Source organism: Chiloscyllium punctatum, chromosome 38 (assembly GCF_047496795.1).
Source record: "Chiloscyllium punctatum isolate Juve2018m chromosome 38, sChiPun1.3, whole genome shotgun sequence".
NCBI lineage: Eukaryota > Metazoa > Chordata > Chondrichthyes > Orectolobiformes > Hemiscylliidae > Chiloscyllium > Chiloscyllium punctatum.
Genome location: NC_092776.1, coordinates 22,635,046 through 22,656,668, shown reverse-complemented (window position 1 = coordinate 22,656,668; position 21,623 = coordinate 22,635,046). Strand labels below are relative to the sequence as shown.

Genomic DNA, 21,623 nt, shown 5'->3' with positions numbered 1-21,623 from the left:
ATCTTTGTTGTCAGTGTCAACAGGAATAGTGCCAGAAGACTGGAGGATAGCAACTGTTGTCCCCTTGTTCAATAAGCGGAGTAGAGACAACCTTGGTAATTATAGACAAGTGAGCCTTCGGTTAGATTAGATTAGATTACTACAGTGTGGAAACAGGCCCTTCGGCCCAACAAGTCCACACCGCCCCGCCGAAGTGCAACCCACCCATACCCCTACGTCTACCCTTTACCTAACACTACAGGCAATTTAGCATGGCCAATTCACCTAACCTGTACATCTTTGGACTGTGGGAGGAAACCGGAGCACCCGCAGGAAACCTACGCAGACACGGGGAGAATGTGCAAACTCCACACAGTCGCCTGAGGCAGGAATTGAACCCAGATCTCTGGTGCTGTGAGGCAGCAGTGCTAACCACTTGTGGGTAAAGTTTTGGAAAAGGTTATAAGAGACAGCAGTTATAATCATCTAGAAAAGAATAAGTTGAATCGGGATAGTCAACATGGTTTTATAAAGGGTAGGTCATACCTCACAAACCTTATTGAATTCTTTGATAAGGTGACCAATCAGAGGGATGAGAGTAAAGCGGTTGATGAGGTGTATATGGATTTCAGTAAGGCACTTCAGTAAGTTTCCCCATACAAGGCTATTGCACAAAACATGGAGGCATGGGATTGAGGGTGATTTAGTGGTCTGGATCAGAAATTGACTAGCCAAAAGAAGGCAGGGTGGTGTTTGATGGGAAATGTTCATCCTGGGGGTCAGTTACTAATGGTGTACCACAAGGATTTGTTTTGGGGCCATTGCTGTTTGTCATTTTTATCAATGACCTGGATGAGGGCATAGAAGGATAAGTTAGTAAATTTGCGGATGACACTAAGGTTGGTGGAATTGTGGATAGTGCTGAAGGATGTTGCATGTTACAGAGGGACATAGATAAACTGCAGAGTTGGGCTGAGAGGTAGCAAATGAAGTTTAATGCGGAAAAGTAATGAGGTGATTCACTTTGGAAGAAGTAACAGGAGTGCAGAGTACTAGGCTAATGGTAAGATTCTTGGTAGTGTAGATGAGCAGAGGGATCTCAGTGTCTATGTACATCCCTGAAAGTTGTCACCCAGATTGATAGAGTTGTTAAGAAGATATGCCGTGTTCCAGCTTTTATTTGTAGAGGGTTTGAGTTTCAGTGCCATGTGGTCATACTGCAGCGGTACAAAACTCTGGTACAGCCACATTTGGAGTATTCTGTACTGTTCTAGTCACTGCATTATAGGAAGGATGCAGAAGCTTTGGAAAGGGTTTAGAGGAGATTTACTAGGATGTTGCCTGGTATGGAGGGATGGTCTTATGAGGAAAGGTTGAGGGACCTGAGGCTGTTTTCATTAGAGAGAAGAAGGTTGAGGGGTGATTTAATTGAGACAGGTTAGATAGGGTGGACATTGAGAGCCTTTTTCCTCAGATGGTGATGGTTAGCATGAGAGGGCATTGCTTTAAATTAAAGGTGATAAGACACATGTCAGAGGTCGTTTCTTTACTCAGAGAGTAGTAGGGGCATGGAATGCCCTGCAAGTCTTTTTCCAGTGTGGACTTGCCACTTGTAGACTTGCCAACTTTAAGGGTATTTAAATGGTCATCGGATGAACATATGGATTAAAATGAAATAGTGTAGGATAGATGGGCTTCAGATTCGTTCCACAAGTCAGCGCAATATCGAGGGTCAGAGGCCCTGTACTGTGCTGTAATGTTCTATTTTCTATTAGCTGATGTTATTCTGGCAGTGTACAGAGGAACTATCCTGTTTGCTTGGCTGAACGTAACTTTGTGACATTTTCAATTCCTTGTATTATCTTCCTTATGAAGTGCACAAGTATTGGAAAGCGTGACCTTGATGTAAACCCTTCCCAAAGGCATTTAAAATTTGTTATTAAATTATATGTGCATCACTGGGGCTGGTCTTCAATGAATGTCAGCCATAGTTCACGTAACAGTTATTGCAACTGTTGGGGGCAGCAAATCGAGCTTTCACATGTTGTTATGACATTGTACCTATTCTGCCACACCACTGCAATCGTATTTACTTAATTGATCACTTTGAAAACCTAGTTTCTAGTTAGGTAAAGCAACAAGAAGTTACAGTCTCCCACTTGAAAGTGAAAAAAACAACACCTTTTTTCAAATTGCATCATTAGAGAGAAAATAAAATACTGCAATCCCAGGCACCAAATTACCAACATGGCACTCCATTCAGTTAGTACACTGTTCGTAGGGTACTTCATTCTGCCATTTGCATAAAGTCATTGAGGAGGGTGGTCTTGGGTTTTCTGAAGGATTGGGTTGTGTGGGTCAGAGGGATCAGGAGGAAGCCTGCATGTGCGTCTGAGCTCGTGGCCGAAGAATATTTCTCAAAAATAGAGATTTGAAAAGGTGTACGTTTGCTTTGGTGGACAGTTCCAAATATAAAAGAGTTCAGTGGAAAATTGGTGCAAAACCTACTTATCTGGAAGAATTTCACAAGGACAGGGATTTTAAAAATGAAATGTTTCAGGGGTGTTGTGGAAGTATTACATGCAAGTGTTGAAGGACATTGTTTGGAGCCTGTCAGATTTTCTTGGCATCTGACTCATTCCATTTCTGGTGTGAATATTTGATGGTGACAGTGGGTTTTAAATTTGTAGCTGTTCCATGTGTTAGCATTGAACATGAGTTATTCTGCAATACAAAAACTGAGCAATATAATTTTGCTGAAATTTGTTGTCAACAAATGTTCATTGTACTTATCTTAGATAATAGTGAGAACAGCAGATGCTGGAGAAGTCTATTCCCAGGTTGGTTTCATTCATTAATCACTGCGTAAGTTTACCTTACTATTCAGTGACATGAAAATACATTCTCGCATCTTAAAAATTATGTATTTTATCAATGTGACTGCAACTGTGAAATACAGCTGGAGGAATGCATTTAAATTAGCTCCAAAGATGAACCATAATTAAAGGGTAGTTATTCTTTGTTCAACGTAACTGTCTAAGTCAAAATCATGTAGCGAAGGGTGTGTTGGGGAAATTGTTAGATAACACATTATAACCATGATGTTACAATTATATTTTTCAGATTAACTGAACCATCAGGATATTTAACAGATGGACCAATAAATTATAAATATAAAACTAAATGCACATGGTTAATTGAAGGATAGTAAGTATATCTAGTTTCTGGAATTGTTTTGAATTGCATCATATAGTTTAAGATCAATAATGTTTGAGAGACATTAATCTTGATTTTGATCCAATGGATTGAGTTACCTTTTTAAAATACTATTTGAAGCTTTTCATGGATGATTACAGTAGCAACTTGTGTACTGTTTAACTTCTTACTATTTATTGTTGGTCTCTTTCTAAAATAGTTTGCCTTTGTGTATAAAGGATGTACTGTTTGCGTGAAGTTCTCAACTGTTGGCTTTTTAAAGCAATGGGATCTATGCTGGAAGTAATTGATAGAATTTAAATTGTGTAGCAGATATGGTAAAGTGCACTGATTTCTCATCTATTTACATCTGTTTGTTGGATTTTTCTTAAGCTTGTGATGTTGGAAGGGAATGAAGAATGCCCTTCTCCCTCCATTGGAAATGGACGATATAACCTAACAAGAGTGACAGAATGTAAATTAGAGATTGGGTGGTGTTTGAAGAGAAACTTGTTCACTGAAACAAGTTGAAAGGGATAGATAGATAAAATGCCCCATCAAATACCACAATAACATGATTTGGATGCGAGCATAAGAGGTACAGTTAGTAAGTTTGCAGATGACACCAAAATTAGAGGTGTAGTGGACAGCAAAGAGGGTTACCTCTGATTACAACAGGATCTGGACCAGGTGGGCCAATGGGCTGAGAAGTGACAGATGGAGTTTAATTCAGATAAATGTGAGGTGTTGCATTTTGGGAAAGCAAATCTTTAGCAGGACTGATATACTTAATGGTAAGGTCCTAGGGACTGTTGCTGAACAAAGAGACCTTGGAGTGCAGGTTCATAGCTCCTTGAAAGTGGAGTTGCAGGTAGTTAGGATAGTGAAGAAGGCGTTTGGTATGCTTTCCTTCATTGGTCACAGCAGTGAGTACAGGAGTTGGGCGGTCATGTTACGGCTGTGCAGAACCTTGGTTAGACCACTGTTGGAATATTGCATGCAATTCTGGTCTCCTTCCTATCGGAAAGATGTTGTGAAACTTGAAAGGGTTCAGAAAAGACTTACAAGGATGTTGCCAGGGTTGGAGGATCTGAGCTACAGGGAGAGGCTGAATAGGCTGGGGCTGTTTTCCCTGGAGCGTTGGAGGCTGAGGGGTGACCTTTATAGAGGTTTACAAAATTGAGGGGCTTGGACAGGATAAATAGACAAAGTCTTTTCCCTGGGGTGGGGGAGTCCAGAACTAGATGGCATAGGTTTATGGTGAGAGGAGAAAGATATAAAAGAGACCTAAGGGGCAACCTTTTCACGCAGAGGGTGGTACATGTATGAAATGAACTGCCAGAAGAAGTGGTGGAGGCTGGTACAATTGCAACATTTAAGAGGCATTTGGATGGGTATATGAATAGGAAGGGTTTGGAAGGGTGTGGGCCGGATGCTGGCAGTTGGGACTAGATTGGGTTGGGATATCTGGTCGGCATGGACAGGTTGGATCGAAGGGTCTGTTTCCATGCTGTTTATGACTCTAAGTGATGGACAGTGTTCAGGTTAAGTATATTTTGATCAGAAGTATAAATGGTGTGTAAGAGACATAAATTCTTTATAATAGAACGTGATCTGCAAAGAAGCATATGCTAGGTTTAGGGTGATGAAAGTCAAAGTTAGAAATGCGGGTCACTTTTAAGGCTGAGCAGATAGCTGCAGAGTTGATTGAGAGCATTAGGTTTTGAATCTTGAAACTAATATCTCGGTGGTCGCATGGCCTAATGAATAATGCATCTAACTTTAGTGTAGTTCATTATTTATCAGAAGATTATAGGTTTGAGCTGTGAAAATGGGGCTCTTGTGGTACAGTCTCTACCTCTGAGCCAGGAGATCCAAGCTTCAGTCCCGCCTCCTCTAGAAGTGTGTAATAATATCTCTGAGCAGGTTGAATTTAAAAATATGCAGGGACTAAGTTATTCCCCAGTGTGAATTGGTTTCTGGACAGGTAAGTGGTCCAGAAAGAAAAGGTAGAAACTAACACTATACCATAGATTTACGTTCTGCTTTCTATAAATACCAAAGTTTCTCTCAGCCTAATTCAATATAGAGATATTAGAATGAAACATAGAAGATTAACATTGATCTCTTCAGGTGAGAAGATGATGTAAGCAAAAGGGAATTGCTGTTTTGTTAATGAATAAGTCATGCTGCTAGACTTTGCCTTTAACCTTACCAGGAAGGGCCAAAATTTTTATTTTCAGAAAATTTAAAGCAGAATTGGAAATTCTAATATGATTTAATGGGCAGAGTTTACAAAAGGAATGACTTGCTGATCGTTATTTAATAAATTGAGTAAGATGGACAATCAATTCATGGAGTTTGAGATGTTATATAAAAGGCTAGGTCAGAAGTCGCACTTCAGGTTATAATCTATCAAGCTTTTTTGAAATCATAAGCTTTCAGAGTGTAGCTCCTTTGTCAGGTGAAGTGAAAGGAAGGACATGGGCACAGAATTTACAGGCAGAGAGAGCAAAAGATCATATAAATAGGGTGAGTAGAGTGTTGACAGGCTGAATAATATATCTTTGCGAGTGATCGAGTGTCAGACAGTGAGAGTAAAATGTCAATAGCTGATAGCAAGTGAAAGGATGAACTGTAAGCTGATTAACTGAGGTGTAGAGATAATTACAAAAAATTAAAAACAAGGTGTTGGATTCAAATCAAATGGCTTAAATAATATGATGGGTATAAGAGTTGCATGCCAAAATAACAACTATTCCAGTACTGGACAAACTAATTATGGTGGAGAGATCATAGCAAGTTATCAAGGTGTTGGTATTCAGAATGGGACAGTAAAGACGATTGTACAGATACAGAACAGTATGATGCTACCACTGTGTCACAAAAGCCAAACTTGATCAGATTATCTCTAGAGTTGGTTGAGGTGATGTTCATCAGATTTTTGTTTTAAAGCTGAATTGAATTTTGATATGCTCCCCTCCCTCTCTCCCTCACCTTTCATGTTATTGCATTGCCCTGAATGAACTTTGCATGTAAATTAATCAATTGAGCACAAGTGATCTAGTACTGGTAGTTATTAAGTTAGAAACACGATGGGTGGGTGGGGAGAAAACTCATTTTGGTTGTGTGAGATAACACTTGCGGACATCAAAAACGAAAAAGACTGAGTTGCTGTCCCTATCCTGGGCCAGGGGACCCAGTTTTGAGTCCCAACTGCTTCAGAAGTGTGTAGTAATATCTCTGAACAGGTTAATTGGAAAACATGAAAGGCTGAGTTGTGGGGTGTTTGCTTCTGGACAGAGGAGTGGGCCAATCAAAACTTTCCTAAATTTCTGAAGATCTTTTGGCTATTTCAGCATATAGATATTAGTGTGTGAAATAAGTAACAAGAAAAGATGGAAATATGTAGAAGTGAAACAAAAATGATCGTGAAGAAAGATTTTCAGTCAACGTAACATGGATGCAAAGGTTGTTTTGGAATGCAGGCGTATAAGAATAATATAAGTTGCAACCCTTTGAATAAAAGGGTCACCTCATACTTGAGAGTAATGGTGGAGGTGTTACAGAAGAGGTTAAAAGTAGTGTAACTGAAGGGGATATGGAACAGATTATTGAGATAAATGTGTTAAATAAACTATTGAAGTTATTAAGACCAATTGTAAAGAAGTCAGCTGGCTTGAGGGGTTCTAAGGCTGAATTAACCACTGTAGTAACTGTTACTTTTGAAAAGCTGAAGGATTCAAAGTTGAACTCTTTTGAAATAAATTTATTTTTTCTTTTATAGTCCAAATGCTGTATTAAGGTTGCGATTTAACCACTTTGCCACAGAATGTAGCTGGGACCATATGTACGTATATGATGGTGATTCAATATATGCACCTTTGATAGCTGTGTTCAGGTAAGTTTGAGAATTTTTCTATTCCAACTGAATGTGTGCGTGTACTGCTGTTTTTCAGTTTTAACTCAGCAATGTTACCGAGGTTATTTGCATATTAGTGTGAACATGTTTAACATGGTTGATATTCCAGCAGGAGCAAATTATTACAGATGCTGGAATCTGTACTGAAAACAATAAAAAAATGCTGAAAATTGCAGCAGGTAAGGCAACATCTGTGGGGAGAGAGCTGGCTAATGTTTGAAATCTAGATTTTGGAAAGGGGTGGGGAATAATTCATAACTCAGCAAAAATATATCGTAGTAAGGAGGAAAGATTCTGAGAGGGTTAAACAAGCCACCACGGCTAACTAAGGAAGTCAAGGAGAGTATTTAGTTAAAAAAGTAAAGCATGTAAGGAGGCTGATGTCAGTGATAGCCCTGAAAATTGGGAGAAATTCAGACTCCATCAAAGGAGGACTAAAGAGATAATAAAGACTAACAAAATGAGGGCAAACTGGCGAGGAATATAAAAGGTGACAAAAAGAGTTTCTCTAAAGAGAGAGGTCAAAGTGAACACAGGACCCTTAGAAAATGAATCTGTGGAGATGGTTTGGGGAACAAGGAAATGGCAGAGGAGTTGCACAGATATTTCGCTTGCATTTTTACATTTGAAGGTACTTCAAACATTTCATTAATACTAAAGAACATGGGGAAGGAATTAAATACGATACGAGAGAAGTTAGTATTAAACAAATTAATAGGGCTCGAGTCAGATATGTCCCCTGGCCCTGATGGCTTGCATTCTGGAATACCAAAGAGATAGTGGATGCGTTGGTTTTAATTTTTCAAAAATCTTTAGATTCTGGGGAAGTACCAGAGGGTTGGAAAACTGCTAATGTGACACCCCAATCATTAAAGGGGAGAGAAACAAACAGTGGGTAACTGTAAGCAAATTAGTTGAACATATTGTTTGAAAAGCATTGGAATCAAATATTAAGCAGGTTTTAGCAAAAAATTTGGAAAATCAAAATCTAATTGGCTTCATGAAAGGGAAATATTGTCTGACTAATTTATTCATTTTTTTGACCAAGTCTCAGCCAGAATTGATAGAGGGGAACCAGTACAAGTTTTGTATTTGACGTACAGAAGGCATTCAACAAAATATCTCACAAAAGCTTGTCATAAGATAAGAGCCAGTGGTGTTGGAGGTAACTTATTGGCATGAATAGAGAATTAGGTGAATGTGAGGACTGCAGATGCTGGAAACCAGACTAGAGTGGTGCTGGAAAAGCACAGCAGGTCCGGCAGCATCCAAGGAGCAGGAAAATCGACGTTTCGGGCAAAAACCCTTTGTCAGGGAGCCTCCAGGGTGGAGAGATAAATTGGGAGGGGTGGTGGGCGTGTCTGGGGAGAAGGTCAGGGCAGAGGAGATGATGTGGGGGCTCATGGATCGAGAATTGGCTCACTGGCAACAGCGAATGGGATTAAGGGGATCGCTCAGAGGTCAGTGTTGGGACCTAACTGTTTACAATAGATATTAATGACTTGGAGGACAGAGTGAACGAACTGTAACCATTTTGCACGCAACATTAAAATTGGTGGAAAAGGAGTTTGGGAGGAATAAAATCTTGAGACTAAGGTAGATTTAGTAAATATGCAAAAAATTAGCAAATGGAGTATAATGTGGGAAAATGCAAAGTCATTCATTTTTGGAAGCTGAATAAAGAACAGAATATAATGTAAATGGACAAGAGCTGCAGAAAACCGCAATACAAAGGGACTTTTGTCTTTTGTGCACAAGGGGGTTGGAGTATAAGAATAGGGAAGTTTTACTGCAACCGTACAAGGTGCTGGTGAGACCACATTTAGATGACTGTGAATAGTTTTGGTCCCCTTATTTAAGGAATGGTATAGTTTCATTAGAGGCAGTTCAGAGCAGATTCACAAGTGTAATCCCTGATGTGAAGGCATCATGAACAAAGGCTGAACAGGTCGGGTCTATTAACTTGAATTTAGGAGAATGACCGGTAATCTCACTGAAACATGGCGTTCTTAAGATTATTTTAAAAATTCATTCATGGGATGTGGGTATCGCTGGATGGCCAGCCACTTGTTTCTTGTCCCTAGTTGCCCTTGGGAAGATAGTGGTGAGCTGCCTTCTTGACCCACTGCAGTCTGACTGCTGTGGATTGACCCACAATGCCATTGGGGAAGGAATTCCAGGATTTTGACTCAGCGACAATGAAGCGAAGGTGATCTTTTTCCAAGTCAGGATAGTGAGTGGTGGTGTCCTTGTCCTTAAATGGACGTGGTTGTGGGTTTAGAAATTGCTGTTGGAGGATCTTTAGTGAATTTCTGAAGTACTTCTGGTAGATAGTATAAACTGCTATTAAACGTTGGTGGAGGGAGTGAATGCTTATGAATGTGGTGCCAATAAAGTAGGCTGTTTTGTCCTGGATGGTTAGAGACAAAAAGACAGCAAGCCAGGCAGGATCAGGAGGTGGAGAAGTTGATGTTTTGGGTGTAACCCCCTTCAGAATTGGGGGTGGGTGTAGGGGAAGCTGCAGATAAAGGGGGTAGTGGGGGCTGGGTGGTGAAAAGGGGATAGGTGAAGACAGGCAGAGGGTGCGACCTGGTTGGTCAAGGGGAAGAATAAATCTGGTAGGGGGGTAGGGGCTAGGGGTTGTGAAGGGAGTCGGGGAAGGGAGGTTATTTGGAATTGGTGAACTCAGTGTTGAGTCCTCCAGCCTTAGGCTGCCCAGGTGGAAGATGAGGTGGTGTTCCTCCAAATTGCAGTCTGATTCTTTGTGGCAATGGAAGAGGCCGATGATGGTTAGGTTCAATGCGGCTATGAGGAATGTTGGATCAGCAATCATCCTGTTGAATGGCAGAGCAGGATCAAAGGCCCAAATGGAATACTCCTGTACCTGTTTGTTATGGCCTTCCAATGCAAGTTTGGAGGAGCTATCTTCTGTCAAAAAAGTTAGACCAAAAACGACTCTTGCACCATTTTAAAACTCTCAGGATTTATGAGTCATAGAGTCATGCAGCATGGAAACAGACCCTTCAGTCCAACTCATCCATGCAGACATATTTCCCAAACTACACGGGTCACATTTGCCTACGTTTGGTTCGTATCCCTCTAAACCTTTTCCATCCATGTACTTGTACTTGTGTCTACCACTCCCTCTGGCAATTCATTCCATGTATGAACCACCCTATGTGTCAAAAAAAAGTGCCCCCTTGGCACCCCTTTTAAATCTTTATCCTCTCACCTTAAAATTATACCCTCTAGTTTTGAACTGCCCTACCTGAGCGAAAAGATCTTTGCTATTCACCTTTATGAGTTGATTTTATCTCATTGGAATATAGGAAACTATTTCATGTTTTACTTATTGAAGTTGCTTGTCTAATTTTAAAGTGTGTGAAAGGGTGGAGCAGAAAGATTGCAAATTGATGTCTTTGCATTTATCATTTCAAAATATGGATTTTCCATTGCGTGTTTTTAGTTTTTAATGTTGAACATTGAAAATTTGGAGAAATGTAAAACTTGCCATTCCTCCTTTCTATGAATATCTGAAGCAAGATTTTTTTTTTGGCATGGTACAGCCTGGTACTTGAAAGTGGAACTTGGTGCGATATAATTCTCTGGAGAAAAACCACTGGCACCGTGGTTAGCACTGCTGCCTCTCAGCATCAGAGACCCGGGTTCAATTCCCACCTCAGGCAACTATCTGTGTGGAGTTTGTACATTCTCCCCATGTCTGTGTGGGTTTCCTCCCACAGTCCAAAAATGTGCAGGTTAGTTGAATTGCCCATAGTGTTAGGTGAAGGGGTAAATGTAGGGGAATGGGTCTGGGTGAGTTGCTGTTCGGAGGGTCGGTGTGGACTTGTTGGGCCAAAGGGCCTGTTTCTACACTGTAAGTAATCTAAAAAGCCATTGTGGACTAACTAGTGGGCAGCACGGTGGCACAGTGGTTAGCACTGCTGCCTCTCCGTGCCAGAGACCCGGGTTCAATTCCAGCCTTGGGCGACTGACTGTGTGGAGTTTGCACATTCTCCCCGTGTCTGTGTGGGTTTCCTCTGGGTGCTCCGGTTTCCTCCCACAGTCCGAAGATGTGCAGGTGAGGTGAATTGGCCACGTTAAATTGCCCATCGTGTTAGGTGAAGGGGTAAAAGTAGGAGAATGGGGTCTGGGTGGGTTGCGCTTCTGCAGATCGGTGTGGAGTTGTTGGGCTGAAGGGCCTGTTTCCACACTATCTCATCTAATCTAAAAAAAATCTTTAGTAAGTGCCTGTGCTTCTCCTCAGCTTTATTTCCATATTACCATTGAAAGTGTTTAATGTTTGTATGTAGATGGTAATAATTCCTCTGATCAGTTTCAAAATACTGTAATGGCTTGAGAAACCAATTGAGGTCATTAAAATGTTCTAGAGATAAGGTATATAATTCCCCCCCACCCCCTTCAAATCTGAGCAGTATTTCTGTGCAAGCATCATTCACCTTTTTCTTTCTGAAAGCATGTTCTATGCTATCTTCTCCTTGTTTTTGAGCAGCAGCTTCTCCATGTGGAAGCATATGGTCTATATATTTCATTTATTTTAAAGTAGGATTTATTATCATTTTGGCTGGAATCTTCTGTTGTGGATTCTAATGTAGTGTCAGGCATGCTAGAGGTCTTTGACTCTTGGGATGAGTGTTTCATGCGATTAGGCATAATGCAAGCATGTGAGTTGTGTAAGTTGAACAGTGAATTTCATGAGCAGAAAGTTGTTACCTTGACCAGGACCTTCTGGGCTAAAAGGTTTAAATGCCAAATTTAAAAGCTATCGAGACAATCCTTTATCGCCATGAGAACTGGCAGTATGACTGAAGGCTGTGTTAGTCACAAATGTTATGTCTACCTTGCAGATGTTTGGACTGACACTGCACGTTAGGAGAGAATGAAGGTCCTTGCCTCTGTCTCATCTCAGCTGCCACAGAGCCTCATCTATTCCTTTCTTATCTCTAACCATCACTATTTCAATGTACTTCTGTCTGGTGTCCCAAATTCTACTCTCCCTTAACCTACGTCCTCCAAAGCTCTGCCTGTGTTTGAGCTCCCAGCACGTCCTGTTCCCCTTTTCAGTCCTGTGATTGCAGGCCTATATTGACTTCTGGTGAAGTAATTATTGTGTTTTTTTAAAGTTGCTTTTCTTGTTTTTCATATCCACCAATGACCTTGACCTTTCTTATCTCTCTAATATCCTACAGCCCTTGATATACCAAGATATCAGTGCTCCTCAAAATCTGGCCTTTTGTGCATCCCCAATTACAATTCCTCCACCTTCTCTTAGCTTGGCCCAAGTTTTAGAATTCTGCTCCACTTTGCTTTTAAGAAGTTTTTGAAAATGAAAGCAACCAGTTGATCATCTTGATCATCATCTTAGGAGTGACACGGTGGCTCAATGGTTAGCACTGCTGCCTCACAGCACCAGCGTCCCAGGTTCAATTCCAGCCTTGGGTGACTGTCTGTGTGGAGTTTGCACGTTCTCCCCATGTCTGCATGGGTTTCTTCTAGGTGCTCCGGTTTCCTCCCACAGTCCGAAGATGTGCAGGTGAGGTGAATTGGCCATGCTAATTGCTCATAGTGTTAGCTGCACTAGTCAGAGGAAAATGGGTCTGAGTGGGTTACTCTTCGGAGGGTCGGTGTGGACTTGTTGGGCCGAAGGGCCTGTTTCCACACGGTAGGGCATCTAATCTAATCTTAGCTAATACCCTTCCTTTAGATTGCTGTCATACTTAATTTTATAATGCTCCTGTGAGGTGGTTTGGAATGCTTTGCTATGTTAACGTCGCTCGATAAATAAAAGTTGTCTTTGTACGTGTTTATCTCTCGTAATAGAAGTTACAAATTATAATTTATTCATAATGCTGAAACATAATTCATAATTGAAAGTTTGAATTGCTTTACTCATGTTGTGTAAATATGAGAAAGATTACTTTTTTGGATTACCATGTTTTCGTGAGTGTCTCTGACATTATTGTGCTCTTATTTTCTGATGTTGATGCACTTTTTCATTTTCCCACAGTGGTCTGATAATTCCAGAGGTGCATGGGAATGAGACTGTACCTGAAGTGGTTACCACATCTGGCTATGCATTACTGCACTTTTTTAGTGATGCTGCTTATAACTTAACTGGATTTAATATTTTTTACTCGTAAGTACTATTAAATACATTTATATTTGAGAACATTGTGATATAATTATGACTTCAGATAATCATGACTTTAAAAAGCTGACATTTGTCACAGTTGTATTATGCTGTTTGTGGGATATTGGAAATTAAAGCATTTAACTGTTTAGCATGAGGATGGTAATTGGAGGTTTACAATATATGTGCTTTTTCTTAACATCTGTTTTAATTTTGTATTAAAAGTGGTGTTGATGACTGGAAAGAGCTGTGTAAAATGCTGTCCACAGCCAGAATCTTCCCAAGTATGGCAATCGTAATGAATACCATTGTGGTGTTTTTTTAAAACCTTTTCTGCACCTGAATATCTGTATTTCTGATTGGAATTTACAATGCTAGCTTCTTCACAACTGTGGAATGTATTTGAAATTTAACTGCTTTGTCGGGGAAACAAGCCATACTTTTTATACTACTACTGTATTTTGGTAGGCATTCATTGATGTGATGAAAAGCTTGAAAATATTTAAACAGCATTTCATTGTGGCAGTGAATGAGTATGCAAGAGAACAGATGGGATGCGAATGTGGGTGTGTTTGGGGTTCAGTACTGTAAATTTACCTAGTGTTAGACTACGACCTTTCTGCCTAACAGCATTTCTTGAATAATAATCCAGTTATGAGGAGAGGTTGTACAAATTAGGCCTGCTTTCTCTAGAATTTAAAAGGTTAAGGCATGATTCAATTGAATTCTTCAAGAAATTAACAGAAAATGACAGAGCAGATAAAGATAAACTATTTTTCAACTGGTTCAGAATTCTTGAACTGGGGGCGTAGTCTGACAATTAGGACCAGATTGTTCCGGAGAGATGTCGTGAAACATGTACATGCAAAATGGGTGATAGATGTTTGGAACTATCCACAAATGGCAGTGGATGCTTGAGCTGTTGATAATTTCACAACTGAGAAAGATAAACTTTTGTTATGGAAAGACAGGTGTATAGAGTTAGGCCATAGATCCGCCATGATCTCATTGAATGGTGGTACAGGCTCAAAGGGCAGAAAGGCCTGCATCTGTTCCAATATTCCTAATTCTCATGTAGTCAGTGGTTTGTGACATCCATCGTATATCGATGTGCATCTCTGGTCAGATATCTTTTCTTGAAATCTTTCAGAGAAACTGAGTAATAAGAAAGGGGTGAATGCCTTATTGGGATTGTATTATAAGCCCCTTAATAATCAGCAGAAAATTGCGAAACAAATTTTGTAAGGAGATTTCAGTTATCTGTAAGAATAATAGTGTGGTTATGGTCGGGGATTTTAGCTTTCTAAACATAGACTGGGACTGCCAGTGTTAAGGGTTTAGATGGAGAGGAATTCGTTAAGAGTGTACAAGACAATTTTCTGAGTCTGTATGTGGATGTACCTACTAAGGAAGGTTCAAAACTTGACCTACTGTTGGGAAATAAGGCAGGGCTGGTGACTGAGGTGTCTGTGGGGGAGCATTTTGGGGCCAGCGACCATAATTCTGTTCATTTTAAAATAGTGATGGAAAAGGATAGACCAGATCTAAAAGTTGAAGTTCTAAATTGGAGGAAGGCTAATTATGACTGTATTAGGCAAGAACTTTCAAAAGCTGATAGGTGCAGATTTTCGCAGGTAAAGGGCTGGTTGGAAAATGGGAAACCTTCAGAAGTGAGATAACGAGAGTCCAGAGATAGTATATTCCTGTTTGGGTGAAAGAATAGGTTGGTAGGTGTAGGGAATGCTGGATGACGAATAGAAATTGTGGGTTTGGTTAAGAAAAAGAAGGAAGCATATGTCAAGTATCGACAGGAAAGATTGAGTGAATCCTTACAGTATAGAGGCAGTAGGAGTATACTTAAGAGGGAAATCAGGAGGGCAAAAGGGGACATGAGATAGCTTTGGCAAATAGAATTAAGGAGAATCCAAAGTTTTTACAAATACATTAAGGACAAAAAGGTAATCAGGGAGCGAATAGGGCCCCTCAAAGATCAGCAAAGCAGCCTTTGTGAGGAGTGGCAAGAGATACCAAACGAGTATTTTGAATCTGTATTTACTGTGGAGAAGACATGGAAGATATAGAATATGGGGAAATAGATGGTGACATCTTGAAAAATGTCCGTAATTACATAGGAGGAAGTGCTGGATATCGTGAAATGCATAAAGGTGGATAAATCCCCACGTGCCTAATCAGGGGTACCCTAGAACTCTGTGGGAAGCTAGGGAAGTGATTGGGGCCCTTGCTGAGATATTTGTATCATCGACAGTCATAGGTAAGATGCCAAAAAACTGGAGGTTGGCTAATATGGCATCATTATATAAGAAAGGTGGTAAGGAAAAGCCAGGGAACAAGAGACCGGTGAGCCTGGCATCAGTGGTGGGCAAGTTGATTGGAGGGAATCATGAGGGACAGGAGGTACATGTATTTGGAAAGGCAAGGACTGATTAAGGATAGTCAACATGGCTTCGTGCGGACATCATGTCTCATGAGCTTGATTGGATTTTTTGAAGAAGTAACAAAGAGGATTGATGACAGCAGATGATGGATGTGATCTATATGGACTTCAGTTTGGCATTTGACAAGGTTCCCCATGGGAGACAGGTTTGCAAGGTTAGATCTCATGGAATACAGGAAGAACTAGCCATTTGGATGTAGAAGTGGCTCGAAGGTAGAAGAAAAAGAGTGGTGACTGGAGGCCTGTGACCAGTGGAGTGCCACAAAGATTGGTGCTGGGTTCTCTACTTTTTGTCATTTATATAAATGATTTGGGTATAAACGTAGGAGGTATAGTTAGTAAGTTTGCAGATGACACCAAAATTGGAGGTGCAGTGGACAGCAAAGAAGGTTACCTCAGATTACAATGGGGTCTTGATCAGATGGGCCAATGGGCTGAGGAGAGGCAGATGGAGTTTAATTTCGGTAAATGCGAGGTGCTACATTTTGGGAAAGCAAATCTTAGCAGGACTTGTACACTTAATGGTAAGGTCCTAGGGAGTGTTGCTGAACAAAGAGTCCTTGGAGTGCAGGTTCATAGCTCCTTGAAAGTGGAGTCGCAGGTAGATAGTATTGTGAAGAAGGTTTTTGGTATGCTTTCCTTTATTGGTCAGAGCATTGAGTATATGAATTGGGAGGTCATGTTGAGGCTGTACAGAACATCGGTCAGGTCACTTTTGGAATATTGCATGCAATTCTGGTCTCCCTCCTATCGGGAGGATGTTGTGAAACCTGAAAGGGTTCAGAAAAGATTTGCAAGGATGTGGCCAGGGTTCAAGGATTTGAACTACAAGGCGAGGCTGAATAGACTGCAGATGTTTTCCCTGGAACATTGAAGGCTGTGAGGTGACCTCATAGAAGTTTATAAAATCATGAGGGGCATGGATAGGATAAATAGACAAGGTCTTTTCCCTGGGTTGGGGGAGCCCAGGACTAGTGGGAACAGGTTTAGAGTGAGAGGAGAAAGATTTAAGAGACCTAAGCGAGAACTTTTTCACACAGAGGGTGGTACGTGTATTGAATGAGCTGCCAGAGGAAGTGGTGGAGGCTGGTACAATTGCAACATTTTAAGAGGCATCTAGATGGGTACATGAATAGGAAAGGTTTAGAGGGATATGGGCCAGGTGCTGGCAGGTGGAACTAGATTAAGTTGGGATATCTGGTCAGCATGGATGAGTTGGACCGAAGGATCTGTTTCCATGCAATGCATCTCTATGACAGTATGACTGTACGACCAGAACGTCTGGGCCACTGTATGTTGACTGGTCGAGTGGTATGTTAGGTTCTTTTCCCAAGGTTTCACATACGAGATGCAATTTGCACACATCAACGTCTGCAAACAGTTAACGTTTATTAAAGCCTGTACAAGCTAGGTGACCCCCTTTGACACTCGTCATGCATGCAAAGTTGCGTCAAAAGAGGCTCCAAACAAAGAAAACGCATCCCTTTTATACAGGTCAGTTGGCAATGAACATAAGTAATGTGGACACTCAACCCATAACCACATATTACCCCAGGTACAATGGTAGGGTGAGATCATCCTCGAAGATAATGTAAATACCCTAATCCTGGGGAATTGTTATGCAAACAATTTCCTGACTCCGTGATTCCCCAAGACAATGTAGGTGTGATATACTTCAGTATTAGGGGATGATCATGCAAACAAATTTAATTGGCTGGAGATGGCTATGAAAGCATTTCTGAACGGAAGGGACTGACTGAGGTTTTAATTTGATAATAGCAGTAAAATGATAATAAATGGCTATTTAAATGAAGTGTGACTCATCCACATTCCTGTATGAATGTCACCCTCACCCACTTCCAGAATTTTCAGCTTCTGGAGAAAGACAGTACAGTTTAACCCTTTAACATTACATTAATGTCCAGTGAGAGAGTACAATTTAATCTTTTAACATTATAGGGGAATAAATTATTTTAATTAATCTCTTCAGTCTCTTAAACTTTGTTTGCAGGAAACTAATACCTGGATGTGAATCCTCCAGATGTTTGTTGAAACCATTGCCCATACATGGATGGAAATATGTTCAGTCACCCAAATTTATTTTTCCAATGCAAGCTATTTTTGACTTTTTTTTCAACAGTGAATACGTCTATAACTCTAGTGTCTTGTAATTAATTTCTCTAAAATGAAAACAGTGTCTGCATTGTAAATTGTGTTTTACAATTTATATCAGCATAATATGGAGTAGTGGGGAAAGGGAGTGCAGTGTTTTGGTCCCAGTAGTTAAATGGGAATCTCATTAATAGTTGGATCAGTTGTCATTATCAAGGGCAATGTAATGAAGAAAATGTTTTTTTCCTCCCCTCTGCAAATTGAGGGGAATCCGGATTGTTGTATTCAATCAATGCAGTTTGTGCACTAATGCACTGAAGTGACCAACAAATATACTATGTCAGCACCATATATTGGTAATTTTATGTTAACAGGATATTTTAATTGTTTTCCGGAAGGGAATTCAACCTGTGCTCACAGGAGTAAACTGAAACAATTATTGGTTTGTAGATGCAAGATATAGATATAGTTATTGTATTTAAAAAAAAATTTAAATATATGAAGATTTCAGTGCTGTGCTTTTGTACTGTAGTGGCTATCATTTTCACCATGCATAAAAAGTTGATTACTATAATTGGGGATGAAACACAAATACATCTTGTGGCACATTGGTAATGCCTCTACCTATGGACTAGAAGACAAGTTCAACCTACCTGCTCCAAACGTGCAAGTTAACTTGTCTGAACTGGTTGATTTTAAAACTATTGACAAAATTTCCAGTCCAGTGGTCAATCCCTCAGTGCCTGACTAATTTTTGTAACTTAATTCATTAGAAACTAAATTTTAGTAAAGGAATCTGATCAAGAAAAAAAACTGATGTGAGATTTATGGAATTGATTTGAATATAATGTAATTAAGTAAAATCTTGCATTTATATAATCTATTTGACCTTGCAAGGTTTCCCAAAATATTAGCCAGTTAGAGTAATTGTTAGAGTAGCACTGTTGCCTCACACTACCAGGGACCCAGGTTCGAATCCAGCCTCGGGGCGACTGTCTGTGTGGAGTTTACACATTCTCCCCATGTCTGCATGGGTTTCCTCTCGGTGCTCTGTTTTATTCCCACAGTTGAAAGATGTGCAGTTCGGGTGAATTGGCAAGGTTAAATTGCCCATAGTGTTAGGTGCATTCGTCAGGGGTAAGTGTAGGGAAATGGGTCTGGATGGTTTACTCTTCGGAGGGTCGGTGTGGACTTGTTGGGCCAAATGGCCTGTTGCCACACTGTAGGGAATCTAATCTTAATTTAGTCACCCATGTAATTTTGGAAAATGCATTGGGAGTAGCGATTTGATGACCTGTTTTTCAAGTTATTCTGGTTGAGTGATTAGAACCAGAGTATTTTGAGCAGGAGTAAGCCATTTGATGTTTCTGAGCCTGGTCCACCATTCAGTTAGATTGTGGCTAATCTATTTGTGGTTTTGTCTGGTTGTGGTTTAATCTGGATGGATTAATGCTAATATCACCAATAGGGTTTATTACTTTGAAAGATGAGGTGCAAGCACTATATTGATCACGGGTTGTTTGTACAGTATGAAGATGGAAATCCTTGGATTCTTAGTTAACTAGATTTATTCAGTCCTGAGGCATTCTCTGAATGGAGAAATGTTAATGCTAATCCAAGTGGAATTACTGTGTAAAGTTTTTATAAACGCCATTTACCAGAGTGTTGTAATTGTGGCTAAATACATTATGAATTTGTGTGTGGACTGCAAACCATAGCTGAAACTCTACATAGCTGGATTTAATTCAGCCATGCATAGGAATAATGTGGAACATACAGTCCAATTGGCTGGATTGTTGCATCCTTAAATTGGATTTATTTTGTCGATTACAATGTTACTCTGTTAAGAGTCAGTTAGACATTTGATTGCGCAAAACTTCTGTTGGTGAAAATATTTGTTGTAGATTTTAATGTGGCACTAATTGGGACGTTCTCAAGAATACTAATTTAAAAGGCAACAGCATTTACAATGACAGTGTTCCCTGTCAAATAGATATTCTTGCGAATGTCCTGATGCATGCAAGGTGAAAAACCTTGAAAAAATGTCTTTTTGCAGTTTTATTTAAGATTTTGATTTAAAGTCATTACATTTTCAACCAAAATATTAGATTGGTGTTGACATGGATATGAAGTTTCAATACTACCTGTGCTTTTAAGAATATACACACAGAACACTTCAGCCCTACAAAACTTTTGAAGTTTCTTTTACAGCTTTAGTTTAATCAGACTTGGTTTAACCCATTGTTATTGTTTGTTTATTATATTTGCTGGCTATAGATTTTGTTTGTGTGCTTTGGTAAACATCTAGAATTTTCTCAAGTCTTAACGTAATGCTCAAGAAAATAACATCAATCAATCTCTCTGTTATGCAGGCCACAAGGAAAGGGAGCTACCAAGGGCCAATGAGAAATCAATTTTACAAGATTCTAATTGTGCATGTTGAGCTTCAGCAGGAGTGTATTTTAAAAGGTCGAATATTACTTTTTGTGCAACCATTTTGTAATCAAGTGATTTTTATCAGTTTTTATTTTGAGGAAACATATTGCAAATAAGTCAGCTGTCGAGCTAAAATATTTTAGCTAAATCTAGTGGAAAAATGTAATATTACAAGCCACATTAATTTAGTTCAGAATAATGAATTCAAAATATTGATTAACATTTGAAAGAAATGGGAAATTATTATAATGAATTGTATCAACCTCAGACATCTACCTGGAATCAGTGTCACTTGTTTATTATGGAAGGTGGTTTCCATACCTCTACACAGCTGTGGAGCCCAAGGCTATAATTAAACTCCTGTGTTTTCTACAAGTGTAGTTAACCAGTTGAACTTTGGACAATATGATATTCATTTTGATTCATAAGCTGCTTTGGTCTACAACAGACAGAATAACGGTAAGTCATGTTTCGACCCCTTGATGCATTCTGTTACAATTCTGCTAATAAGCTGTTTCAAAAATAGTGCCAACCATGGATCTAGTCGCATTTTTAATCTGAGCGTTAGGTTGTAGATTTCTACTTCAGAGTTGACCCATCTGACATTTTTTTTCAATGCTGTGTAAGTGCTACACTGTTCACCATACCATATTTCAGATGAAAAGTTTTAAAATTTCAAGCTGATAAGTTAGGAAAAATCCAGCTGCCAGTGTGGCAGTGAGTTTCTTTCTGGTTTTTTGCTCAACGTTTTCTCTCAACTTATATCATTAAATCAGACATTGTGGTCTATAGTGCATTGCTATTGTGGGAACTTGGTTTAAGTTGTTTCATCTAATATGTTATGAGAGTGCCGACAATTCAAAAATATTTCTTTGACTAAAATGCTATGGGATGCCTTAGGTCATGAATGGTGTAATATCACTGTGTAGAGTAATTTTGCTTATTTGATTGTGGATTGTAGTGGAAAATTTTTAAAACCGATGTTGCACTTGAAAAAGCAAGTTACTGAAACTCATTGTAAGTCCTGTTTGCATTGCTGCTTTGTTCAAGAAGTGGGGCAGAAGGTGTTTGCAGTTGGATTGGCAAAATATTAAATGAAGCTGGCAGTATTTGCATTTTTTGCATTGTCAGAGACAACAATCGACATACTGTATTAAAAAAAGAGCTCCTATGCATGATAAGTGTCACCGAGGATGCAGATTTTTCATGCATTGGTGAGTTTTGTGCAACTGAATTTGATGTGTTAGGCAGTAATCTAATGCCTTTGGGACTGTGAAGTCACTGCAGTAAAGATTGGAACATGCCATTGCAGCATCTTGCACCAGTCACTGCTGGACAGCATTGACCACAGAAATCAAAACAGGAGGTGCTGG

At 39.8% G+C, this 21,623-nt stretch overlaps 1 protein-coding gene across 3 annotated transcripts in view; it reads left to right on the top strand.

Annotated features, from left to right (window-relative positions):
- The window catches only part of atrnl1b (attractin-like 1b), a 928,830-nt gene that overhangs the window by 17,320 nt on the left and 889,887 nt on the right, over window positions 1-21,623 (top strand). For all 3 annotated transcript variants that reach the window (XM_072557357.1, XM_072557356.1, XM_072557358.1), the window contains exons 2-4: window positions 3,103-3,186; window positions 6,962-7,075; window positions 13,125-13,253. In XM_072557357.1, coding sequence (XP_072413458.1) covers window positions 3,103-3,186; window positions 6,962-7,075; window positions 13,125-13,253 — 327 coding nt within the window. The remainder of the gene's footprint in view (window positions 1-3,102; window positions 3,187-6,961; window positions 7,076-13,124; window positions 13,254-21,623) is intronic.